General features: G+C 42.8%; 2 protein-coding genes across 3 annotated transcripts in view; one reads left to right on the top strand and one right to left on the bottom strand.

The window, feature by feature from the left end:
* The window catches only part of MRPS27 (mitochondrial ribosomal protein S27), a 97,291-nt gene extending 84,352 nt beyond the window's left edge, over window positions 1–12,939 (top strand). The window contains exons 7-11 of the mRNA XM_036849081.1: window positions 337–452; window positions 4,169–4,271; window positions 6,537–6,679; window positions 8,699–8,872; window positions 11,718–12,939. Coding sequence (XP_036704976.1) covers window positions 337–452; window positions 4,169–4,271; window positions 6,537–6,679; window positions 8,699–8,872; window positions 11,718–11,957 — 776 coding nt within the window. The 3' untranslated portion in view covers window positions 11,958–12,939. The remainder of the gene's footprint in view (window positions 1–336; window positions 453–4,168; window positions 4,272–6,536; window positions 6,680–8,698; window positions 8,873–11,717) is intronic.
* Window positions 12,940–22,080: 9,141 nt separating this feature from the next.
* The window catches only part of MAP1B (microtubule associated protein 1B), a 94,455-nt gene continuing 88,918 nt past the window's right edge, over window positions 22,081–27,617 (bottom strand). For both annotated transcript variants that reach the window (XM_036845831.1, XM_036845832.1), the window contains one exon: window positions 22,081–26,503. In XM_036845831.1, the coding sequence (XP_036701726.1) occupies window positions 26,348–26,503 (156 nt within the window). In that variant the 3' untranslated portion in view covers window positions 22,081–26,347. The remainder of the gene's footprint in view (window positions 26,504–27,617) is intronic.

Genomic DNA, 27,617 nt, shown 5'->3' with positions numbered 1-27,617 from the left:
GACTGTCAACAGTCTTGTGATGTATGTGGGACAAATGGTATTTTAACATCATGAAGATGATAATGAGAAACTTGAGTGGTTTATTTGACATCCTTGAGGACAGTGATACAATAGCACCTGATTCAGTACATAGTAGTGTGTACAGTAGAAGCTGCAGACTTGGGAAAGACCTAGTTTATGGAAGAACTAGGACAAGAGCCCACATTTCTTAACTTCTTAATTCTGTTTATTTTTCTATCATGCCCCACTTTTTAAGAGTGTTTATAGTTAAATACAGGTTTGATGATGTTACGTAAAACTAATTACCTCTCATTTTTACTTTGTTCTTCTTTCCAGATGCTTTATCCGTGGTTTTTGAGATCATGATGCAAGAAGCTTTTGAGGTTCCCTCCACCCAACTCCTCTCCCTCTATGTTTTATACTACTGCCTGGCAAAGAAGACAAACTTCAGTGTAAGTGATCTACCTTAAAGCAGCAGTGAGAGCCTTAGAAGAAGCAAGCAGTGGCTGCTTAGTAGGGATGTGGGCGCCGGGGGAAACCTCTGCCCTCAGCATCTGGAAAAAGATGCCTGATGTACAGCCCTGTGGCCCCGTACAACCAGGAATGAGTGTTCGTCCTGTACATTTTAGGTACTGGGTTCTAACAAAGTGGAATTGGACATTCTTCCACTTGGAAAAATCTCAAGGGAAAGTCCTTATGTATGTTCTGAGACTTGAGCTAGGCTAAGTGCACCTCACACGTGCAGAAGTGGGTAATCAATGATCAGTGAGAGCTGGACATGGCGTACCAACAGAGCAGTGAGGCAGCCAGTTCGACCACGACCTCAGGTATTAAATACTCATTGTTTAATTTGTGTCAGTATTTTCCTAAGGTTGCTCTGGGTCAGTCCAGAAGACTAAGTTTCGGTTTCATCTCTTAGGGTATTTAGTCATTGCTTATTGCTATCCTAAAAATAACAACAGTAACAACAACAATGCTAATACTTAAATGGCACTTACTTTACACCAGGCTGTGTTCTTGGTGTTTCAGATTTATTAATTCATTTAATCCTCACAACTCCATGCAGATGAGAAGACTGGGGCACAGAGATGTTACATAATAGCCACCCAGCTAGTAGGTGGTGAAGCCACCTGGTGAAGCCAAGCAGCCTGGCCCTACAGTCTGCCCTTAGCCTCACCTGTAACACCAAAAAATACTACTTTGGGTAGGAACTGAAAAGATCATCTGGTCTAGCCCCATTCTAAAAAAATTTGTGTGTTTTGTTTTTGTAAGATGAATGTCATAGCCAATGGCATACCTCACGTTTATTAGTTCATTAAATATATATTGAGCAACTGCTACATTCCATACATTTCAAGTGCTCCTTATACAGTGGTGAGCAAAAATTTCCTTCTTACAATCTAAGATGAATATAGGCATTTAAAACAAAACAAACACACGAATATAAAATTGTGACTATAGTGATCACTACAAAGACGTCTTCTATGAAGAGCCTGTATGGTAGTGAGTTTTTGTTTGTATTTTAAACTTGTTAGGAAAGGCTTCTTCCTTAAGGAAATATTTCTTGAGTTAATATTTGAAGCATGAATAGGAATTAACAGACTGAAGAGAGGAAGAACAATCCAAAAAGAGGAAATGACATGTGCAAAAGTCCTATGGCAGAAAGAACATGCTGAGCAGAAAGGGGCTGGAAGAAGGTAGGAAGATAGTGTAGCTGCCACAGAGAGAATTGTAGGGTGAGATGAGGTTGCAGAAGGCAGGTCATGCTAAGCTGTTTCGTCTACCTTCTAAAAATAGTGAGAAGCCACTGAAAAGTTTTAAGCAGAAGGGGTGGCATGATCAGATTTGTGTATCTGGGCTGTAATATGGGTAGGAGATTGGATCAGGGCCAGGGTGGTTTTGGTCAGAGCACTTAGGAGACTATCATGGTCGTCTGAGCAAGAGTAATGGTAGTGTGGGGACCAGAACGTGGTGGAGGTACAAAGTAGCCGATGACCATATCTAGGAGGCAAAGAGCATGATGAGGAAGGAAGTAGATGTGGAGGCAGGGAGGTGGGGGTGAAGTCTGACCTCCTCAGTTTCTGCCTGGGGTATCTGGACAAAAGGGTCACCATGTGTTTGCAAAGACTTCTTTTGATGAGGAAGATCATTAATTTGGCTCTGAATGTGTTGCATTTTGAGATACCTTTGAGACAGTCAAGAGATTTCACAAGGGAAATTGGCATCTTAATGGAAAAGTCTGGACTGGAGATGTAATTTATAAATCCACGTGTTAAGTGTCTGCAGATGAGCCACAGGCCAAAAGGAGAGTCAGGAATGTGTTGGAACAAACACCGTGAGAGGAGGTGGTCTGCATGTAGAGCGCTCCTCAGAGGGTAGGTGAGATGAGGACTTCTACGAAGTGCGTTGAACTTAGTGGTGTGAGGGCCATAGAGTAATGGAGCAGGAAACCAAATTGGAGTGGATTGTGGAGTGAGTCCGAGGTGCAGAAAGGAGACAGTGCACATCAGCAGTGTTTTGAGATGTCTGGCCGTGAAGGGGAGTGGGGGGAGGAAGGAGAGAAGCAGGGTTTGCTTTGTATTACTGGGAGAAACTGAAGCATGAAATGAGAAAACCTTGAGGACATTGGTAAAATAGCTCCTGATTTAGTCCATAATAGTACATAGAGTAGAAGTTAAAGGCTTGGAAGAGACCTGAAATTTTATGTTAACACATAACTAGCCTTTCATCTAAGCAGCAGTGGTTGTATTTTTCCCAATCATCCAAAAAATCTCTAACACATCCATTTGCTTTCATTCATCTTTGTAAAAGAGCTTTTGGAAGAATCACCATTGCAGCCACCATCACCACCCCTGCTTGGTTCTAGCGCAGCAAGGATGCTGCTCATTTGGCTTTTAGCCCCTGTTGCATCCTGATACTATAGGTCATGCTTTTCCCTAAAGAAAAGAAAAAAATGCTTCTAAGGCTCCTTTTTTATTTTTCCTTGGGCCCCTTTTCATGCAGTTTTTGTGGGGGAAAATCAAACCTCCGAGTGATTTGCTTTCGCAAGTGAAATGACCTGGTCCTTCATTACCAGCTCTCTTGCTTATGTGTGCTGCAGAAGCCCCTCAGGAGGCTTTGCTTTTCTCCCAGGGTCTTTGCTTGTTTCAAAGGTTTAGACAAACCTTAAGAAATTGCACTTGCATTGCACAAAGATCATTCCCAATAAAGAGGTTCGGGTGCCCATTAACACCTGGGGTACCCCACTTATATACCTGGCTGCAATTGTAGCTTGCACACCTTGTTCATCCTCTGACCAGTGCAGGGCCACCTGAGCTTTGCGTTCTGTATTTCCAAGCTGGAACAAAGGCTCAGGCCACTGTGTGCTCCTACTGCGCCAGCACCGAGAAGATCACAGCCCTCGTTGTCTGGGGAGTTGCCAAGGCTCTCCTCAGGCCTGCCTTTACAGTGAGTCCCCCGTCACTGCTGTTGCTAGTCTGCAGCAGCCTTAGCAATGCTTGTATTTTGCCCCTTCTTTTCCCATGTCTCATAAGGCTTCAATTTTATTGAAGTGTAATTTTGCACCCTGGGTTGAAAGAAATGATCGCTAAGTGTTTCTGATTGCCTAATTGGTTTTTGAGAGGCATAAATCTATCTAAAGGCAGCCTAATAGTTATATTTATTTGAACACTGTGAAGTAGAAGGACTCTTATTGCTGAATTGTTTAAAATTCAAAAAGCTTGCTCTGTCATTTCATAGCAGTGTGAGTACAGGGCTAACAGCATGGGTAATCTTTGTTGATTGTCTTGAGGCAATGCTGGTCCAGAGTGTACGCTTTATTTTTGTTTTGTTTTGCTTTTCTGGTCGTAAAAGGAACTCTTGCTCACTGCCCCAAATTTGGAAAGTAATGAAAAGTACAAAGAAGAAAACCAAAATTGCTTGTAATTTCACTGCCCAGAAATCTGTTAACATATTGGGCATTTCTATTCTGTATTTTTCATTAAACATAAATATCTTTTCTTTCCAAAATTAGAATTATAATGGACCTTTAGTTTTGTTATTTTGCTTCTTTTACTTAATGTTATAACATGTTCTTTTTTCCTCTGTGTCATTAAAAATCACATTTTTGCATACAAAATGCATTTATGCATTGCTTGGCTGCACCGTGATCTGGTATATTCTGTTGCAGTGGGAAGAGGAGAGGAACTTTGGTGCATCCCTGTTACTCCCAGGCCTAAAGCAAAAGAATTCGGTGGGGTTGAGTTCCCAGTTGTACGGCTATGCGCTTCTTGGTAAGCTGGAGGTCCTTACAAACATTGTTCTTCATGGATAGAACTGATGCATTCTTTTACTTCATAATAAAATTATAATTTGATTTAAATTTGCAAGTGAAATTCCAATACAGCTTTCATTTTTAGACCTACAACTAGACTTTGATGGCCTTACAGTTATGACCTAAGACAATAAAGTGGGTTCTAAAACCTTCCACCACTGGCAAGGTGAAAATTAGTTCTGATGGCTCTCGATTATATTTAGTGGTAATCAGTATGAGGAAGGGATAAAGAAAGGAAAGTTCTGGCCCTCTTTTGGGAGAACCGGCCAGTAGGATCTCTCCCATTATTAACAAAGATCTTTCTGTCTCTTAAACCTAAAGTCCAGGAGGAAAGAAGTTAAGAGTTGGAGTTGAACACATATCCTTGGTATTGTTTTCAGGTGTGAGGGAAGAGAAATTCAGAGAGCACGTCCAGCAGCACTTGGTTGGGAAAGCAGAGAGGGGCTCACTGGTGCAATGTGACTGTGCCACACACGGGACAGCTAGCTCTGCTTTAGACCCCGGATTGCATGAGAATCAGACAGTCAGGAGGGCAAAGGCTTCTGAGGAGCAGCCTCGGCACTTGAGTTGTGTGGAATCTGGGCAAATAACATTCACCCTAAATGTGCATAAAATGTGTCCCGATTTACACAGGTTTATTAAATGCATGTTATTTCATTATCCTTCCAGTCTCTCTCCTAAGTAGGTAGGCATTTGAGAAAGTCCCTTCTGATCATACATTGTGTCTGCTTACCTTTGTTTTCTGAAAATCATCTAAGTTATAGCAGTTTGACTGCTTTTGGAGTTGATCTTCACAGATAAAATGTAGTGTGGCATTCTCAGATGCTGATTCTGATATTGATTTACAAGTTTTTGGCCTTTGCCTTCAGATGAGCACTCAGGACTGTTACACTGCATGAGTTGGCTGGGAAGTTGTCAAGGCTGAGAAAATGTACTTTGTTGTTGCTGTTGCTGAGCAGAGGCCCGGGTGTTTTGGGTCTGGGAGCATCAGATCCAAAGCCCTTTGCTCTCACTGTGTCATGTGCTGCGCAGCCGCATTCACCTCCGACAGCAGCAGCTTCCCGGAACGTGACTGCAGCCAGCCCCAAGCATCTTACAGGTCTAAAATTAGCTGTCACCTGATGAGCTTTGTCTATTTATGTTCCACTACAGCTTTCCCAAATCCTCCTTCCCGGGAAAGATAAGTGAAGGTAGATTTAAGACCTGGCAGCTCAAGGTGACTTTGGTCATTAGTGCAGAAGTTTCTGTTCCCCAGGAGTCCAGAGACAGCCCCTCTCCTCACTCGGGGACCTTGCTGCCAGCCATGTTTTAAGCTCCAGTTGTGATTGTTTGAGGTACCAAGAGAAACATTCATGTCCTGAGACCCAAAAGAATGAATGAGGATTATACGATTTAAGTACTGAGGAAGCTCAAATAAAGGAAATAAAGCTCAAATAAATAAAGAGCAAAGTGAGATTTTTTTTTTTCATAAAGACAGTCAATGGGGTGTTTTGGAGCATTTTGAAAAATGTCAAACATTTCCTGGCAGGGAAAGTTATCAGACGTTGACAGGATTTCCACTGTAAAAAAGTTCTGGAATTTCTTTTTCAGAGGAAGATTTTGTTCTTGAAACAAAACTAGTATTTCAGTTGTCTGACTTGTTTTATAAGGGTAGCTCCACTTAGAGACAGATGTAACAACCTCTGTCTGGACTTCCCTGGTTGTCCGGTGGGTAAGACTCCGCGCTCCCAATGCAAGGGGCCTGGGTTCGATCCCTGGTTGGGGAACTAGATCCCACGTGCATGCCGCAACTAAGAAGGCCGCATGCTGCAACTAAAAGATCCTGGGTGCCACAACTAAAGATCCCGTGTGCCGCAACTAAGACCCGGCACAGCCAAAATAAAATAAATAAATAAAAAATAAATAGCAACCTCTGTAAATTTCCCTCAACCCTTTGATTCATATATCCTCATGATAATCTCCAGCAGTCCAAATGAAAAAGAAGAAAAATAAGTTCACATGACTTTATATTGAAAGGTGTATACATAGAATTTTACATTTTTCATCATACATCCAAAGTGTCCCCATTCACTGGGTGGGATGAGGCTCTTGGTATAGGTTTGAAACGATCCTTCTCTATTTCTAGAGCTGCCAGGTGAGTATTCACTTGTGCCTTCAAGTCCTCAGTCTCAGACATAGTGGGAAGCCACGGCTGAGCCATCTTTGTTGTTCTTTTTGGCCACAGGGAAGGTGGAATTGCAGCAAGGGCTGCGGGCTGTGTACCATAACATGCCCCTGCTGTGGCAACCAGGCTACCTCAACAGAGCCCTTCAAGTAATGGAGAAGGTGGCCTCCTCCCCAGAAGACGGAAAGCTGTGTAGAGAAGCGGTAAGTTCCCCGTCTCTAATTAAGTGGGATTTATCATCTCCTGTTACTCATAAGTCAAGCTTTGGATTTGTTTTTCTTGTCTCCCCCATGCCCCACTTTCTTTATCTCTGTAGAATCATGTACTTATTCAGGTGAAAAGGAGTGAGAAACCACAAACATTCTCAATGCTACTGACAAAAAGCACTAGAAAATAAGATTGATGTTGATTTTATAGTTCACTATCTGGGAGGAAGACCATTCCCCTTCCCTAAAATTCAAACTGAATTCAGTAAAATACTGTTTAATTCTACCCGACCCCAAAAGTAAAATCTCAGTAGGAGCTTGAGAGGTTAAGATTTCATTTTTAATTTTTGGCATTTCTGTCTCCTCATGTAGTCCCCACAGACTAACTACCTGTCAATTTTTTCCATCCATCATACAAGCTCTCAAGAAATGAGTCTAGGGACTAGAGATGGCACTGTCTTTGTTTCCTTCCATTAAACTGTTCTGTGGTGAAAGCATGATGCCGAGGAGATCTGGACCAAATGTTCCTCTCATAGTTCTAAGGCGTTCACTTTGCCTGGACTAGGGCTCTGTCCTCCCACCAGCCTCAAAGCTCATCCCTCCTGGTCACCTTGGGCTCTGGACACTACGAAGTTACTAGAGTGAGCTCAGGCTACAGGAAAGCACGTGGCGAGCTTACCCCCGATAGGGAGCCAACAGTGTTCGCTCCTGCCCAAGCAGCTATTGTAGCCAGAGTGAGGCATAGGAGGACATCAGTTGTTTCATTAACAGGGTGTAAAAGTTAACTTTGAGCAGCTGCTTACTTGCTTTGCCTTGATGCTGATCTCTAGGACTCACCTCGTGGCTTTCGTTCAGTCACAGGATGCACAAGTCTGGTCCCTGTACTGGCTCCTTATACTGATGTCTAGTGAGTCCTTATGTTCTCTGCCAGACATTTACAACCAAGTATACACATTTCTAAATACATTTTCATGTTTTAGCCCTGCTGTAGTCAGTGCCGGTGATTGAAAACACAAAATTATACATAAATGCTTTGCTAGGGACATACTCCTTTCAGTTGGAGCCAGATTTGCATTGTTTGTGTTCTGACTTCATAGGAATGTGATTCAGATGTCAGCAAGAGTGGGATGTGTGTCACATATATGTATGTGTATGTGTATGTGTATGTATATCCCACATATACATTTGGGTATAATGTATTAGTGGCATTAAAAAGCCTTGGAGTATTTTCTGGATTTTTGTTCTGAAGTGACATGGACAGAACTAATCGGTATCCATGCAGGTGCTGATGCTGCCTTGAGGTTGTTTCTGTCCCATCTCTGATGATTAGGCCCTCTGAGGGTCGAGGGAGGTTGCCCCAAAATCAGAGTGGTAGGGGAGAGGGGTCAAAGCAAAAAGAAACCTTCCATTTTATAGTTTATTTACTTTCTAAGCCATAGAAATCACCTGTTACAGTAAATTTCATGTATGTCTATCTGGTCTTTGTCAGCAGCTTATATAGATTGACTGATCCCTAATCTCTGGATACCCTATGAGCTAAAATTTTTCTGCGAAGAAGGCCCCTGCCTAGGTTCAGAGGCTTTACTGTGCATTCAAAGTGACCCATTTTGGTTGTGGTCTGTAGTGGTTTTTCTTTCCCTTTCTCCCAATTTCAAAGCAATTGAGGAAGAAAAACATGGAAGGGGTGGTACTTCAGTGCCCATCAAGCATAATTCTTGGATTCCTTCCTGGGTGATTAAAAGTGAAATCAAAAGCTGCTGTGTTGATTCACTTATACAGATAATTCTGAGCTTGCTTATTGTTCCATTTGTTTTGTACTAAGTGTTCATGCCACGGGACAGGGTGTTTCTAGTGTAAAATTATATAACCATTTCTGTTCCCTATAATTTGATAAGAGAACTCTTCTCGCAGTATTTTAGATCCCAGGTTTCCCTTCCTTTCCCTTCTCCAGCCTCCCTTCCCAGTGCTTTCAGGGCCACAGGATGTTTAATATCTGCCCCCCTTTCTGCTCCGCAGCTCGATATGCTGGACAAAGCGCTGAAGGCGGCTCTGACCGCTCCGGCCCAGGGGTCTTCAGAGGACCAGCCCCAAGAAGGTGAGAAGACCCAGAGGTCAGAAGAACTGGTGGAGCAGCTGGATGTGGAGGAAACGGAACAGTCCAAGCTTCCCCGTTACCTGGAACGATTTGAGGTGAGTTGTGGCAGAATTGAGTCCCTCTCAGCTGTGCATTAAGCATGCTTCTCTGCCGTGGTGATAGACCAGCAGTCCCTTCATGCATCAGTGTCACACACAAGGGCATTAAAAACTGACATCAAAAATCACATTGTTATTGCTTCACACAAGAAGTGGTCTTAAAAGAAACAAATGGAATTTTTATGCTCCTTTTCATACTTGAGCGAATCGGTCACAGTTTTGTTTCCTAAGGCAGCATGTCATTACCTGCTACTCACCCCTGACGTCTGCCTGATGGGTGGGTAATAGTTTGCCTTCTCATAGCAAGCACCTGACTTCAGCCCTGGGTGAAGAGGATCTGGTCATTTCTCCATATTGCATTGAACCTTCTTGATCACTGGAAACCCAGGTAGAAATCACAAAGCCGCATTTGAATATGATGAAGATGAAATGCAGGCATCTTCTCTTGCTCGGCTTTGTGGTGTGCACTAGGGCTATTGGAAATGCTGTCTGGACTACATGGATGGTATAAAGAGGTTTCTACAGGTTTCAGGACAGCCCTGAGCACTCAAACTGCCTTTGGTAGCTTTCAACTGTACGTCCCAAAATGCTCTGTGATCAGAGTCAGGGAGGAAGAGCCATGTTCACATTTTAAGCCCTTGGCCTCTTCCTTGCTGTGTTTCTCATCTATTTAGCACAAAGCGGAAAAAAAAAAAAAAAATTGCTGCCTGAAGGAGAATTCATTGTGTGAAGCAGAAAACCTTCCCATCCATCCCAGCTGACCCATTGTGTCCTTTTGGTACAGAGGGATGTATACTTTGCCAGAGTATTACATTGAAATCTTTGCAGTAATTATATTGAACCAGCTGTGGGAAATCTATTTCCCCTTGTTCTAAGGAGGATCCTAATACCTTTAGTAGCTGTTTTTTCCAGTATTTCTATAAGGTAATTGCTCAACTTCCCTTTTTTATAATTTAGAAACTGAAAAAGGAAGGTTAATCAATGTTTTCATGGTACACGGAGAATTAGCAGCTAGATTAAGAATTTACATACCTGTTCTTTCCTCTTAACTTTGCAGATTTAGAAAAGCTAAAAAGCAAAAAATCTGCTTAGCCCCATAGATTATCATTTACCATGTTCATATTAACCAAGGCTGCCCCACCACTCTTAAAAATTACCACCTTTTTCTTATTGCTTATATATTTAATCTCGGAGAATAGAAATCTGTGCCTGCATTAAATTCTCAGCCCTCACTCTTCCACAATGCTTTTTTTTAAAAAAATAAATTTATTTATTTATTTATTTTTGGCTGCGTTGTGTCTTCGTTGCTGCACGCGGGCTTTCTCTAGTTGCGGTGAATGGGGGCTGCTCTTCATTGCTGTGTGCGGGCTTCTCATTGCGGTGGCTTCTCTTGTTGCGGATCATGGGCTCTAGGCACGTGGGCTTCAGTATTTGTGGCACACGGGCTCAGTAGTTGTGGCGCATGGGCTTAGTGGCTCCGCGGCATTTGGGATCTTCCCGGACCAGGGCTTGAACCCGTGTCCCCTGCATTGGCAGGCAGATTCTTAACCACTGTGCCACCAGGGAAGTCCTGCATTTTTTTTTTTAATTCACAAAAAAAAAGACCAATATTTCTTGACTGCTAGTTGTGTGTTAGGCACTACCGCGTTTCCTTTATCCTCGCCTAGGTGGTAGATACTGCTCTTCCTGTGTTACATGACACCAAGGTTGAGGGAACCTAGTCCATGAGTGACTGACTTTGGATTTGAACACAAGTTTGCTGACTCAGAGTTGAGTCCTTATTCTTGTGTCCCAAGCTGTCTCCTTGGCCTCAAACCAGGTGGGAAGTGATATCAGAAAGAAAGAATTCTCATTTTACGCTTCCTTTTCTTCCTGGTGCCTGATTTTTATTAGTCCCAGGTAATCTTTTGGGGGCTCATTTTTATGACTGACCTGTCACACCAGACGTCTGGCCACTCCTTGAAGTCCATGGACCCTTCCCACCTTCCAGCCCCTGCTGTTAGAGCAGGCCTCATCACCTATGCCAGTAAATTGCATTTGTTTTGTGGAACATGGGGTGTGTCATATATGCTAAGTCTGGGGCCGTAAGTGGGTCTCTGATGATCTACATCTTGAAGCACTTAAGTAGATTAGTGTTTTTAGTGCTTTACTTCTCCAGAAATACAATACCGACCAAATCGAGCTGCCGTTTCAGTTGGAGCCCTAAGTAGTCAGGATGTCAAGGCTGACCTGCAGTGAAGCACAGCACGTGGAGGCTTATAATAGCGCAGGCACTCATGGGAGCTGTTTAGCATGCCGTTAGTAAGAAAGCATTGACATGAATTCCATCTGTTGAAAGGAATACTGGTTAGGCAAACATTTATCCCAGTAATTCTAGAGGAAAAGCTATGGATGAACTTGCTCCATTTTATCAGCTGCTTCTGCCGTTTTGTTTCCACCTTAGGGTTCTTTGTTCTTGGAGTTTGCTGCTTGGTTTGGTGCAGGTCAGAATGGAAATGAAGGTTTCTTTTCTTGTGCAGTCTTTGTGGTCTAAAACAAGAAATTACACAGGGAGTCACAGCATATGGAGTTCCATTTACCGTTTGTGAGTGAAGGGGAAGAAATGACCTGTGGTGCATCTTAGCAGAATTGCTGGGCTGAAATAAAAAAAAAAAAGAGCAAAAGCTCACAGTGCCTGGATGAAAGGCAGCATGACAGGCTCCCAATAAAGTACCTTCTCCTGTGAGCAGAATGTGTGGAGATTTTGTAAGTGACTTAACCTCTTCTCTTTTCCTCTTTGTATTCTTTACCTACCTGCCCCTCCCACATCTTCTTTTTTTTTTTTTTCCTTTGTTTCCAATAGGCCTTACATTCTAAGCTACACGCTCTGGGCAAAGTTGAGTCAGAAAGCCTTCTGACCCTGACCACCCAGCTTGTCAAGGAACAGCTCCCTCCCTGTGAAGCAGAAGACATCGCTGCCTACGAGCAGAAGCTGCAGCAGTGGCATCTGGATTGGGTGCATTTGATTCAGAGGGAAAAGGAGCAGAGGGAGAGGGCCAAGCAGCAGCAGGCGGCTCGAAGAGCAGCGAAGGCATCTGCCTAACTAGGCCCCTCAGGGGCCACAGGAACTTCACAGGAGCCCGTCTCAGGATCCACAGTGACCGTGAGGGCAGCCTCAGTGTCCCGCATCCACCTCCTCCTGGTCTTAAAGCAGACCCCCTAAGGTACATGTCAAGCCACGTGACCACCCACCCGGATGCCAAGAAGGCTGTGGAACCATGAAAGTGGCAAATGGTCAGACTGAAGCCACCGGCTAAGTACCTTAAATAAGGGCTCTCGAGGCTCATAGTGGAGTTCTTGGGGGACAGGGATCAATTTTGAAGGCTGAAAATCCCTGATACCTAGCGATGGCGGTGGGAGAAGCCGTGACCGAAGAATCCGGTCTCAAGCACAAGCTTTTGAATGGTCTCTCTGTCCCCAGCCGCGGCCACCTGCAGGTCCTGAGACCCTGTCCCCTAGTCTCCTCTCGCGTGCAAGCTGTCAGCCTGAGCTGGGTGTGGGATGCCCACACATCCCCACTTTCCCCGCCCAGACCTGAACTGGGAGAAGTCCAGTACAGCAGCAAACACAAGACCTGCTGGCTCTCGAATTTCAGGGACCCCCGCTGGCATTTTTAGCACGTAAGGGCTTTTGAGGAGAGAGCTAGCCCTAGCTCTGAAGCTTCCGTGGCTTGACTCCCCATCACGTTGGGGTAACTTTCTCACAAAGCATTGTCTCAGCTCCTCATCAAGTAGGTAAAGTGAGCCTTCTGTGTGCACACATGGACACACATACAATTTGTGAGCACACGTTTCAGTTAGAAGTTGGAGAAAATGAGAGATGGGATGGGGCTTGCGGTGCGTAGAAGACATGAGTGATTGTAAAACTGTCAGGAGGCGGAAAATTTCTCTCTGGGGTTTCTCTGTGGAAGGGGTCAGGGGCCGCTCTTGCTTGCTGTGTAATTTTGCCCTTATGTGTAGTGGTATACTTTTATGCAGGATTGTGCTTTTGTATCAAGAACCTGTGGAAATAAATGTTCTAGGATCATTTTGGTGTATTCTTCATCTTTGGGGGAAGGGAGGGAGAAGTAGGGAGTTTCATCGTCATTATAGTCACTATGATTTTGAGCAACATATTTTCAACCCTCCTTCTCCAGTAGACTGTGGCATTTGTAATAATAATAATCACCACAACCACTAACTTGTGTTCAGGACTCGCTGAGCTCCAGCAACCCTATGAGGGAGCTACTATTACCCTGTTTTTGAATGAGGAAACTAAAACTAAGTAACTTAGGGGGGTCAGGCTCACACTGCTTCTCACCCTGCGTGTTCCCTCCGTACATACCTGCAGTCAGTATCCAACACAGGGCCTGCGTCTTACTTAGGAAGAGGGTCATGACCAAAAGTTGGTTCTGACATCTTGGTTTATCAAGGGCAGGACTTTTTCAGCCCTTATTATATCAAGAGGCAGGTTCAAGATACATCAAAAGACGCCTTTTGCTCAGTAAATTAACCACCATCACACATGAAGCATCTGGTCGATATTTCAGCTCATAGTTTTGCCTGCATTTTCCTCCTTGTCTGTGCCTGTGGCACTTTACTTCCAGCCTTCAAGAGACCACTTCACCATGCTGCTGCCCAGCAGGAGTTTCCAGGCTCTCCGCTGCTCGGACTTCTTCCACACGTGTGCCCGCATCTCTCTCAGGAACTCTCCCCTTTGAGAGTCTTTCCCCACCATCTACTTCCCTTTTCCCAGGCTCTCCTCCCCTGAGCTATAGGATACCCTACCACCCTCCTAGATGATGAGAGCTGACCACAATTGTCCTTGGTCTTTTCACCAGTATCACCGTCTGTATTTCTTCCACGTGGATGGAGAAACTGCTGTCAGTACCCTGGCCTCTGGGGATGACCTGAACTGTAACAGATGACCTTCCCTCTAGCTGACCTACCATAGTCACAGCCAGACCTCCAGTCTCGTATCACTAATCCAAGATTTTACAGCCTGAAGTCGCATTCTCCCAGTCTTCCCTTTCTCTCCTCATGTGACTCCCGCTGAACCAGCTCTTCCCTCTACTTTCTGCCTGCAAACCCTTAGCCTTTACCCTGTCACTCAAACCCTCAATCTCCAGAATTCAGACCCTGCTTGCCTGCCTTCCAGTCTGGGCCCCGTGGTTGGCCATCCCACTGATGCCATCTCTAATTTCTTCTCATTCCCTTTATCCAGGCCCACTTGCCGTCCATGGACCTGTATCCTTGGAGCCACCTGTTATGGGTTGAATGGTGTCCACCCACCACCACCAAGAAAAAAATATGTTGAAGCCCTGACCCCAATGCCTTAGAATCTGACCTTAGTTGGAAATAAGGTCTTTACAAAGATAATCAAATTAAAATCAAATTATAAAAAGAAATTTGGACAAAAGATAGATACAGAAGACAAGGTGAAGACACACGGGGAGAAGATGGCTACCTGAATGGAGTGGTGCATCCACAAGCCAAGGATTGCAAGCCAACACCAGAAGCCAGAAGAGGCAAGGAAGGATTGTCTCCTGGAGCCACCAAAGAGAGTGTGACCCTGCTGACAACTTGATTTTGAACTTCTAGCCTCCAGTTCTGCTTCTTTAAGCCACTCAGTTTTCGGTACTTTGTTACAGCAGCCCTAGGAGACAAACACACCGCCACTTGTTCTCTGTCTCCTTGCTTCTGACCCACTAAGTTTGACATACAAAGTTGTAATGTCAGGCTGATTCCTCTACAGATTTACAGCTGTCCTCTTCAACTTAGTAGTTCTTTCATTTCTCTTACTGACTCTCGTTTTTACCTCACTAGCTTCTCTATTGGGTCTGCTTAAGCCCTAGACCCTTGCCCCTCAGAACTGTGAGCAGATGTTCCTGCCTCCTGCTTTATCAAGAAAATTTAGGCCACATAATACAACTTCAGTCTCCCTTGTTTCTACCTTAACAGCTCTCTCCTTACCTGTTCTCTCCATCATCCTTTCTACTTCAGAGTGATAGATGTCCCCGCCCTCCTTTCCAAGGTTAGGCTCTTCACTTGTCACCTGATTCCTTACCTGCCTGCCTGTTCCAGAGCCATCTTCTCTTTCCACCTTGCATCGTCTCTACAGATTTCTTCTTCCAAGCCTGCAATCTTTTTTTTTTTTAAAGGAATTCCTTTATTTTTATTTTTTATTTATTTATTTATTTATTTTTGGCTGTGTTGGGTCTTCGTTTCTGTGCGAGAGCTTTCTCTAGTTGCAGTAAGCAGGGGCCACTCTTCATCGCAGTATGCGGGCCTCTCACTATCGCGTCCTCTCTTGTTGCAGAGCACAAGCTCCAGACGCGCAGGCTCAGTAGTTGTGGCTCACGGGCCTAGTTGCTCCGCGGCATGTGGGATCCTCCCAGACCAGGGCTCTAACTCGTGTCCCCTGCATTGGCAGGCAGATTCTCAGCCACTGCGCCACCAGGGAAGCCCCAAGCCTGCAATCTTATTCAAGACTTCCTTCCCTTTTAGAAACAAAAAAGACTTTATCCTGCCATCAGTCAAGCTCTTACCCTGTCCCTCCTTCCTTTTGTCTCCAAACTTCTTAAAAGGGTATCTCCACTTACTGGTTCGTTGCTGGTTCATTAGACCCTGAGAATTTGGCTTTCACTCTGCTGCATACCAACTGCAATGATTCTTTCCCCTCTGCTCTGTTTAGCAGCACTGATCACTCCCTTAGAAGCTTGGTGACTACAGCACACAGTCTCTCTCTGTTCTGGCACTGCTTTCCTGCGCTCACAGGCCTCTGTGTGGCACATACTGTATGCTGGGCACCGTACTAAGAACTGTTGAGTTTACACAGACGAGTAAACGATAGACCCTACCCTCAAATAACTTATATTCTAGGGAGAGAGAGGGGGCAGGCACATATGCACCTATCATGCTTCATGCATGATGGTTAATTTACTGAGCAAAAGGCGCCTTTTGATGTATCTTGAACCTTCCTCTTGATATAATAACGGAGTGGTTGAAAAAGCCCTGCCCTTGATAAACCAAAAAGTATCATTAGAGACACAAAGTGATATGGGTGTTCACAGGAAGAGCACTTCAAGCCCAGAGATGGGAAAGCTCTAATGAAGGGAAATCATCATCACCTGCTTTGTGCTTTAGTTAGTCAGATAGGTCTGTTTCAAGCTGTCTTGGAGTAGAGATGGTCCTTCTTCCCCATGGAGTCGTGTAAAGTAGGTGTTCAAGAGAAATTAAGTTGAACTGGAATGAACAGCCCACACCCACCCTGCGCGTCCCCCGCTCCCCCACCAAAAAAGGAAGAAGAAATAGAAGAAAAAGGCAGAGTAGTAGAAGAAGAAAAAACAATGATGAGGTACACATACCTTGCTCTCCTCTTCTTGGGGCTGTGTTGCCTTGGCACCAAACTTTGCATTTTGTTTTCATACCTTCTAGCTGGCTGTGCACATCAGATATGTGTGTGGGAAATTTGTCCATTTTACAAGTAGTCAGAGGCCTTGAAAACTGGTTTATCAAAGTCGTTTTTTCGCTCTGAATGAAATAACATATTAGTGAGTCCAGGGGTGCTGCTAAACCTGTTACAGTGCATAGGGCAGCCCTCATAACAAAGGACTATCCGGTCCACAATGTCAGTGGTGCCAAGTTTACAAACCTTGGTCTAGGGTGTACGAGCCAGGCAGCCACAGGAATTTTTGCAGTGATGTACATTAGTTGTTTCTTGTCTAACTGTATATGCAGTGATAGAGGGTGGGCCGTTATCCTTCCTCAAAAAAGTCCATATGGAAAAGGATAAATGGTGATTTATATGATTTTTTTCTCTTTTTTAATTGAAGTATAGTTAATTTACAATGTTGTGTTAGTTTCTGGTGTACAGCAAAGTGATTCAGATATATATATATTTTTTTCCATTATAGTTTATTACAAGATATTGAATATAGTTCCCTGTACTATACAATGGGACTTTGTTTATCTATTTTATATATAGTAGTTTGTATCTGCTAATCCCGAACTCCTACTTTATCCCCCCCACCCCTTTTCCCCTTTGGTAACCATCAGTTTGTTTTCTATGTCTGTGAGTCTGTTTCTGTTTTGTAAACAAGTCCATTTGTATCATATTTTAGATTCCACATATAAGTGATAGCATATTTGTCTTTCTCTGTCTGACTTATTCTACTTAGTATGATAATCTCTAGGTCCATCCATGTTGCTGCAAATGGCATTATTTCATTCTTTTTTATGGCTGAGTAGTATTCCATTGTGTGTGTGTGTGTGTGTGTGTGTGTGTGTGTGTGTGTGTACGACATCTTCTTTATCCATTCATCTGTCAGTGGACACTTAGGTTGCTTCCATGTCTTGTCTGTTGTAAATAGTGCTGCTGTGAACACTGGAGTACATGTATCTTTTCGAATTTGAGTTTTTCCAGATATATGCCTAGGAGTGGGATTGCTGGATCATATGGTAACTCTACTTTTGTTTTTTAAGGAACCTCCATACTGTTCTTCATGATGGCTGCACCAATTTACATTCCCACCAACAGTGTAGGAGGGTTCCCTTTTCTCCACACCCTCTCCAGCATTTATTGTTTGCAGACTTTTTGATGATGGCCATTCTGACTGGTGTGAGGTGATACCTCATTGTAGTTTTGATTTGCATTTCTATAATAATTAGCAATGTTGAACATCTTTTCATGTGCTTCTTGGCCATCTGTATGTCTTTTTTAGGGAAATGTCTATTTAGATCTTCTGCCCATTTTTTGATTGGGTTGTTTGTTTGTTATTGAATTGTGTGAGCTGTTTGTATATTTTGGAAATTAATCCCTTGTCGGTCACATCATTTGCAAATAGTTTTTCCCAGTCCATAGGCTGTCTGTGATTTATATGATTTGCTACCTGGGGGTATGTAGCTGGAACCAGGAGTCTTGAGTTCCACAATGAAGCTGCTTCCTCCCCTGCATCAGCGGAACCCAACACCATTGCAACCCAGTCGCGTGGCTGAGGAAGGGATGAAGTTTTGGCTTTAGTGAATCATAAAAGCAGAAAAATGTGGTGTGACTGCATTTTCATTAAAGATTGTTAATAACCTTCAGAGCTGAACTCTTCAAACTGAAAACGATAAATTTTTAAATCTTACTTTAGAAAATGGGGAAAGGAGTACTTTTTAACAAACATAGTTATGTCAGGAAAGTTGCCTTTTATTCTAAATAACAACTTATTCACTTGAAAATAACCTTTTCTTTCCTCATTGATTTGGCCTTTTCACTGACATTGCATGCTGCCATGAGGATGTTATTACCTGTATGGTAACAAGGAAGTCCAAACAAAGGATGGTGGCAACGCCCCTGAGAGTGTGGCAGTTACCACCAGGATCTTTGTTTAAAACAAAACAGTGAGTGACACTTAGGTTTTGTGTTTATTATACATGAATGTGATGATTCCAGATCTGAGCTGGACATGTTCAGAAAATGGTTTGTTCTTTAAAAAGAAGTGTCTGAAAATAGATTCCATTATGGGCTTTAAATGCTAGATCAAGGACTTTGGGGAAGGTTTATAAAGGATTTATAAAAGGGACATTATATCCTCTGATATACCCAGTGGTAAGAGAATTTGCTTGCCCTTTTGGTTTCCATGATGCTTCATCTCTGCAGAGTTCAACATATTAATTCTTAAAATGCCGAGGTTAATATGCCTAAGATGGTATCTGGAATAGACTCAGCAAGAATGCCCGCTAAGTTTCCTCCAGTGACAGTCTGCTGGGCCACTGTTGGGTGTCAGCGTTTTCCCGGCTCTGGTTCACAAACAATCATGTACCCATCTTGATTACACAAATTATATTTAACAACTGCTCTTTGTGAATGCCCATTCCTATGTAATTTAATCCTAATTAAATAAATCCTCTCTAATCCTTACAGCAACCCTTCAGGGCAGGGATTATTACCCTCATTTTGCAGAGGAGAAAACTGAGACTTATATGAATTGCCTAGGGCCACACAATTAATAAGTGGCAAGGACAATGCTTGAACCCATGCTTGTCTGATTCCAAAGCCCCTTTCAAACAACTACCCCCTATAATCACTGTGCTAATCTGGGACTAAGTACATTCATTCATTCGTTCAATCATTCAACAAATATTTATTGAACATCTAGTGTGTGTCAGGAATGGTTAAAATAGTCACTGAGGATACAGAAGGGAACAAAGTAGACTAAGATCCCTTCCCTCGTGGTGTTTCTAGTCTATGGAAGGAGACACATAAGTATATAACATGTCACGTGGTGATACGTGATACAGAGACAAAGCAAGGAAGAGGGAAAGAGAGTTCTGGTTAAGTGGTGGAGGTTGCAGCCTAACACAGGGCGGTGAGGGAAGGCCTTCCTGAGTAGATGACATTTGAAAAAAGACCCACGCGGATGAGGCTGAGGATCATGGAGTCACCTGGGGAAAAGCGTGGTAGACAAAGACACCAGTGCTGAGGCCCTGGAGGGCAGTGTGCCTAGAGTGTGTAAGGAAGGCCCGTGTGGCTGGAGCGGACTGTGCAAGGTGTGGAGCAGTGGGATTTGAGGCCAGGGAGACGAGGGGTAAAGGAAAGGACAGGTGGTGAAGGCCGCCAGCCCATTAGTAAGGATGTTGGCTTTTACTCTGAGATGAGAACCCATTTGAAGGTTTTGAGCACCGGATGGCATGGTGCAACCTAACATTTTTAGAGTATTACTCTAGTCTAGCTGCTATGTGCAGATACTTGGAGGGCAAGGACAGGAAACAGGAGACCAGTTAGGGGGCTACTGCAGTTATCCAGGGGAGAAGTGACTGGCCTGCACGACAGTAGTAACAGTGAACGTGAGGAGAAGGGGTTAGACTGGGTGTGTCTTGAAGGTAGAGCCAGCAGATCTGCTGACGGGCCAAGATTTTTGACCTGAGCAACTGGAATGATGTGTGTACCATTTACTGAGGTGGAAAAGCCTAAAAGGAGAAGCAGTCAGGGGAGACCAGGGATTTATTTGAGGACATGTTAAATTTGATTTGGGATGTTTTAGAGGTCCCTACTGCACATCCGAATGGAGCTTTTAATGGACAGCTGAATATATGAGTCTGGAGATCAGAGAAGAGGTACAGACTGGAGATACAAATTGTACAAGTCATCAGTTGACACATAGCATTTAAATCCATGAGACTGCATTAAAGTAACATGCATTATTGGTTTGAGTCGGGGATAGTCGAAGCCATGAATTAGAACTGTGCCTACTTTTTAGGGGCGATTACCCCATGAACGTGGCCTCATAATGATGTTCCATCATCTGTGAAAACATTGCCAGTAACCCCCAGAGAATTAGCCAGAACTGCTCATATTAAAGGAATTGACTCTGACCAAAACTCAATCTGCCTGTATGGCTCCTGTGAATTTCTAAGACGTACAATATAAGATCAGAGAGGAAATGGTGGGATCCAGGATTATGCAAGAGACCCAAGAATTCATGAGTCAAGTGTGTGTTGGAAGGTCACTGTAGGGACACAGAGAAGCATCTAGAATGAGCAATACATTTATAAAGAGAAAGAAAATGTAGTCATAGTACCTTAACAGAACTTTGGTGATTTGCCTGCAAAATAGGAAAACAGAAACTGAAGAAAAGCTACCTTCAAAGTAGAAAAGGACCAGCTGGAAGGAGATGAACTCGTCGCCATCTCCGCCGTGCTCGGTCCGGAGGGAGTGGGATAGAAACACACGGAGGGGTTCAGGTATGGTCAACTGTGGGGCTTCCCTGGGGCTGAGGGGGTCTCCTGGGACACAGGACTTCCCATGCTGAAACCAGGGCAGTCCTGGCAAAGCAGGATGCTTGGTCACCCTGTGTTCAGGCCAGAAAGACTTCCTGGAACCGAGTAGTTTGGCAGTGGAATAGAAAACAACTTATTTAAATTTAATCTGACAGATGTAATCAAAATCTCTTGGTGATTATTTCCCACCCTGAGTTCTCACATGCTTAACCCTTTAATTTCTGGAGGGATTTCAGAATGCCTTCTGGTACACAGTGACTTCTAATGGGACTGGTCGACCAGCCCCATGGCTTGGAAGCACAGTGTAAGATTAAAAGGAGTGTTTGTGACAGAGGAACATCATTATGACTTCAGACAGACTGCAGTGGCCTTTTGAGGCCAAAGGACCATCTCTGAGGACAGACAAGACCAGGTACTGGAGGTCTGTTGATCACTCTGTGGGCACTTCTGTGGAGGGAATTGAGGCACACCACACACACACACACACACACACGCACACACACACACACACACACACACAGTCTCAGTTTAGCCATCATTTCTGGTGCTTTTCCTATGGTCACCTTCACTCATCCTTGGATTTTGGGAGTCCCAGTCACCGCGTTCAGTTAGGGCAGGACTTAGGTTTTGCTCACCTTTAAACCCCCATGGTCTTACCCACTGCTGGGTATAGAGTGGGTACAATAATCATTGCATGATTGAGGAGAATTCCTCCTTTTTTTCTTTTTTTTATTATTTATCATCACTTTTCCTAAAAATCTTTTAGTTCCTAGGTGTGAATCCAATCCACAGCATATTATGTTATATAGAGCTTACTCTGTAACTGAGCAAGAAACAAAAAAAGGAGATAACATATTGGATTATATTGACTGAGTGTGATGGCTTTGTAGAGCCCCAGAAAGTCAGCCCTAGGAGGGATCATCCAGTTTGACCATCTTGTCAAATCCTCTCATTTTACAGGTAAGGAAAGGAGTTCCGGACGGATTAAGTGACTGAGGTCACACAGCCAGGTGTGGCAGAGCTAAGATTAAAACCTGGTTTTTGGTTTATATTGTGATTTAGTAGGAAACCCTCCCATTATCCTCCTTCAGATACACTGCTCTGTTGACTTTTTCTTTTTAAGCAATAATTTTAACTCTTTCTCTGATCTTCCGGTTTCTGTCCTTAAACCCCAAGGTCCTCTAGGGCTTGGCTACAAAAACAGTTGTAGAAATAGTAGCAGGGCCCTCTCAGCGGTTTACCAAAAGCCAGGGAGCCCACTCTGAAAAGAACACAATCAATCACCCCTTGTGAATGAACCCACCCACACACGCCTCAGCCCCCAACGCACCCAACTCAGTAACACACAACAAAAGCACAGCACACACACCAACTTTTGCCACTTTTGTATTTTATTGTGGAACTGAGGTGTTTTTTTTTTTCTTTTACATCAAATATCCTCAATGGAAGAGGGGATATTGCACACAAATATCATAAAAGCACTACATATTACTTTCACTGGAAACTAATTTTCTACATTAGATATGACTGGATAGGATAGAAGTGATGCAGGATTATAAGACATAATACCATACACAGCTGCAGACTGACACAAACACCATTCAGAACAAGAGAGAGGAGTGGGAGGTGCTTCTCAGCCAGGCTCAAAACCATGTCCTTCCAGGGTGGAAGAAGGGCTGCATGCAGCGCCGTAAGCCTGACTCAGTGCCGCAGGGGCGTTCTGAAAAGGGCAGCCCCGGTCTTGAAGCCCCATCTCGACGGCTCCTTTTTTGGGGAGCTCCAAATGAGTGCAGAGAAGCTATTTATTTCTTCCCTTCCTTTTCAGTTGTTGATGCTGCCTTTTAAATTAATAAAGTCACAGATTTTTTTTTCATAGTAAATAGTTTTAATACCAGGTGAATAACCTAATTGCTTTCAAAGAAATGCTCATCCCCTAGGCTGCTTTTGGTGTGTTGTTCAGTTGGTTAAAAGATAAAAGCTTACAGTTCCTTTCAGATGGAAACAGGGTCTTTTCTTCTAAATCTGAAGCGCAAAAAAAAAGTTATTAATCTAACTCACAATGTCATTACTGAGCAAGAACCTCCTGTGACAGGTGACTAAAGAGGCAAGAAAAGCAATTTCAGAATTGTAGAGCAGCTCCTGAGAGCTGAAATTTGGTAACAGGGAAAATGGGAAGTGGTAAAATTTCCATTAGCAAATGATTAAATCTTATTAAATGAGTACTGGAAAGCTCCTAAACTGTGTAAGCTATTGGAGACACTTAAAACATTCATATACACTGGGGAAACCATTCACTATGATATGTAAGGTTAAGAAAAAAAAAACATTTTTTTTTTTGGAACACCATGGAAAATGGCATTTAAGGGTTGGGAAGGGGGGGAGGGTCAGTCACTGTATCCAGCCCCACCACAAGACTGAGAAAGCATGCACAGGGATTGGGTTTTGAGAAAGGGGATAGAATTAGTTAAAATTGAAAATGGAGGATCATCTCTAACGTTTAGTCTCTGTAGAATTTTAAGAATACTACCGAAAAGTTCATGATCATGAGTGCTAGCTCGATGGAATCCCATCATTTAAACAGAATGTAAATTCCTTTCACTCAAATATTCAATCTATACAATTGGATTAAGTAATCAGTATGAATAAAGCTCCTAGAAGTCTGTGTCAATCTTTAGCTCTCACCATGAATGTACATGGTACATTGTGATGGCTGTTACTAAACTAATTGTGTATTTATGAAACTAGCAAAATTAGGTTAGTCACACAGGTAGGAAAGGTGTCTGGAAGGACAGGAGCAACCTGTAATGTAAATATTGGTGTTCCTGTTATATTCAGGCTCTGTGGTCATCACTGAGAACAATGGATGGAGAAAGGTACTGATCTATTTCATAGGAAAAAGAGCCAGCTGACCAGTGACAGCTTTTGTATATTTTTTCCATTAAATTCCATAGCAAAAAAGAAAAGAAGAAAAAAAAAGGAGTGGGATAGAATGGTTATAATTGAAGACTGGCTATAATTTTCCTAAAATGTTTGGTTTTTTTCTTAAAGCAAAATAATGTACATGTTAAATAAATTTAATTTGGGAAATTGGAAAATAATTCCATCTTCTATCAAAGAAAAATCAACCAGAGGTCTGGATTTGGCAAGAAGGCTGGAAATCTGTTTCTCTTCCAATGCATCATGTGAACCAACTTAACAACTAATTATTAAATAATCATCTTGAGTATCTTAGGTTGTCTCTTAAAATACCTTTTAAGTAGGTGAGTTTATACTCACTGAAATCCTTTTTTGTCACAATGTGTTTTCCATCGTGTGCTCATTTTTTTGTACCCTAAATCAATGCGTTGTTCTTAAGGACTTCAAAGAAATAGGGTAATAAATAAAAGCTGCATTTCTAGAGAAGCCTAAAAAAAAATAGAATATTAATTTTTTAAAAAAATTAAACATTTGAAAAGTGTAATTCACAGCATTAAGTAGACTGCATTAGGTCCTCGGTGAAGGGACCTGGAAGAAGCATTGTTTAAACCCTCATAGTAGTTAGCAGTGCAAAACACACACTTATCAGACAAAAATAAACTAAAATGTTAATTCGGAAATAAATAACTAACATAGAAAATAAAACGAGGTGATTGTTGACTACTCCGTAGATCTTAGAGTCTGCAGGAGACGCAACTCGACAGAGCCCAGCACAGCTGTCACTGAAAAGTTTGCCACATCTGAACACTGGGTGCGCTGATCTGCAACTTGAAACTTAATGTCAGTTTTAATCATGATCTGGCTTCCCAGGTTCATAGTTCAATGATGACAATGATGGAAATGATCTCTGAACTCTACGTGATGAACCGTAGGAGTTGGGAATTCATTTGTTTTCAACGTATTTTTCTTTTTTTGTTTTTTTTTTCCAAAAAAGAAAATCCCAAAGCAAATTTTTGCTAGGGTTCTTTGAACTTGTCTTGGCTCTTTTACCTCATGGTTGAAGATCTTGAAAGAAGTACGTAGGATACCACTGGGTGATGTACTCGTAAAGGCCTGGAAAAGTAGCCATTCTCCCCCACTCTAAGATAGCGCATACTCAAATTTTTGTTATGGGACTCAAGGGGTGGGAGGTATCACTATTCCTGGTAGTGATGGGCTTTTAATAAATATTATTACTGCAATATCAGACTTCAATCTCACCAGAACTTCAAAAAACATTATTCATTTTTTTGTCTTACGAAACACTTTAAAAAAAAAGAAAGACTGTCACTTGAAAATTTTCTTTGCATTTTCCTGTAAATGAAAACATTTGTTAAAAAGTTCATCTATGAAAAGTTCTCACATATCTAGAAAAAAAAAAATTCTTCTGTACACTTGTTCCCATAATTATGCTGAAATTAATGGAAAATTAAAAAAAAAAAAAAAGCCAATGTAAGACGAGGGAAGCTAAATACTGTACACTTGCTGAGAACCTCTTCCACCTTTAAGATTCACTGTTTTCCCAGTTCTGATCATAGAAGCCGTTTCAATCTTGAACTTGCAGTAGTAAAGAAGCTATGAAAGGCTCAACTTGCTTGGCTGAGGGGCCTGAGGTGGTAATCAACACGCAATGCTCAGCATCAGACTGTTGCACCGATCAGGTAAGCTCCTAGTACCCCTCCCACGCGCACACACATGCTCCTTTAACTGGAGTGTCTATAATCCTACACGGATGTTTTATAAACTCGCTGTCTCACATTAAAAAATAAGTGCATCAAGTATCTTTGTACATTCAAGTCACTTCCTAAGGCAAATTGTCTACCGTATGTACTCCCAACTGCTTTGGTATTTGCTTGTTTATCGGGGTGGACTTGGGTGTCTCCGCATGCAGGTTAATTGACTCAGAGTGGACTAACTGGGTGCACAGATGCTGGGAGCATGCCTTAGATCAATCTACTCGTGTGTTTGAAGAGTCTGAGAGTTCTGAATGGGGTTCAAACCACTTGCATGTCCAGTCTACACTCACTACATTTTGTCAGTGTGCAGCCTTCAAACTGAAGGAGCTTAATTAAGGCGTGAAAAATCTCACATGCCCTCATTACAAGTTTTGTTCTTTTCTGTTTTCTTCCAGCCAACTTGTTTTAGGAAACTAAGACCCTTTTTGATGACTCAGACTGACACAAGTTACAAACTTTGCCTATGCAGACTAGACAGAAAATGCAGACCTAACTAATGGTTATTTTCTCTTCTCTGCCCCACCCTGCTCTCTCTTTCTCTCTGGTATCTCACCAGCATTCTCTACCATTACATCTCCTCCTCTTGCATTCTTTTTTTCTTTCTCATTTTCTCTCTCTCTCTCTCTGTTCTGCGTTCCCTCTCTTTTGTGCGTGCGCGCTCTCTCTCTCTCTTTCTCTCTCTAAGACAGATGCGTCTACCTAGCAGAAATCAGTTGGGTTTGCTAGTGCATGGTTTCCAAATGTTCAGCAGAGATGAACTGGGGTAGGTAATTTTGCAGTAACTTGAACCCTAGTGTGGGAAGACTGCTACTTCCCTTAGCAATCAGCAAAAACTGAGAAATATTAGTGACTTGTATCACCATGACACAGTATAGCGTTTGGCAGGTAACAGTTCAGCGACTTATTTAGGTGAATTGACTTTTGTTAGAAAAGGTGGTTTCAAACTGAAGAATTTCTGGAAACAAAGTTCAAACCCTGTGGTGTGGCTGGCCTGGTTGTTACAGTTCGATCTTACATGCAGGGAAGGATTCGTCTTGCATAACCACGGTACTGCTGCTTGCTAAAACCATGATGTTGAGGTCCTGCTGCTTCTCATGGGTCTCCTGATACCATTCCCTCATCACTTCTGAGTCATGAGTTGGGATCAGGGTCACCTGCAGGGAGAGAGAAAACAGCTGCTGAAGAGCAGAACCGGAAATCGGATGGAAAAAAAACAGAACAACAGCGAGGTATTAATTAGACCATTAGAAAAAGAAGGGCAAAGAGAAAAATCTTCTATTGTCCTTAGGAAATTCAAAGAACTTTTCAACTTAACGTTTTCTAGGAACCAGAATAAAGCTGCCAAAAAATCAGTTTTTCTGGGGGAGCTGAAGACTGGAACCAAAAGCAGGTCATGACTAGCTAATCAGTTTATCAATGAGTCGTCGGTTTTTCAGTTCTTTAGTGTTAAGAGAAGTGCTTCAGTTAAGGTGGAATTTCTTGTATTTCCTTTAACATAACTGATCCTGAGAACAAACATTTGTATCTTTAATTTGTGTGTGTGCTTAGGGGCAGAGGAGTTGGGTGGGTAGGCGGGTACTGGCTTGAACAGTAAAAATTCCACCTCGTATTCAGTAAGAGGCCACTGGGTGTTTCTCATTAGATTTCATATGATGAAATAACCAGCATTTCTATTTAATGTTATGCAAGCACAGTTTACTAAATGACTGTACAAAACCATAAGGAAAACTTAGATAAGCAAAAACCACAGCTGAAATAGTATTAAGAGTGGTTCGTGCCTAGTTATGATGTTTGGGAGTTGGGAGTATCCTGCTGGGGACCATTTTCAGCACTGCTCCTCCTGCAGAATCTCACTGGACAGCTGATTTTCTAAATGGCCATATTCCAAGCTTTGGTCTACTTGTGAAGCACAAAGGAGTAAAAGACAAGTCCTTATCCGCATCACATGGAAATATGACCACTTGGTTACATCGGTTAATATTCTTGGTATATTAGGGTGAAGGGCAAGTAATCTTGGTCCCATTCTGCAGATAAATGTATTATGCTTTAGGGTGGTAAAGTGGCTTTCCTCCAAGTCCCTCGTGGCTGGTGGTAACAAGAATACTTTTAGACCGCCTTCCGTGTGTTAAGTCCACTTTGTCCTCAGGATAGTTTATGTGTGGCAGACCCCCCGGGGTACCTCATGTGGATCCACAGTCATAATGGTGCCTCATTAAACATGATCCCTTGCCTCTGCCTCCGGACACAGCTCCATGTGCAGTGCGGACA

This window comes from Balaenoptera musculus, chromosome 3 (assembly GCF_009873245.2).
Source record: "Balaenoptera musculus isolate JJ_BM4_2016_0621 chromosome 3, mBalMus1.pri.v3, whole genome shotgun sequence".
NCBI lineage: Eukaryota > Metazoa > Chordata > Mammalia > Artiodactyla > Balaenopteridae > Balaenoptera > Balaenoptera musculus.
The sequence above is the reverse complement of the archived record's forward strand: the minus strand, read 5'-3'. Positions and strand labels throughout refer to the sequence as shown.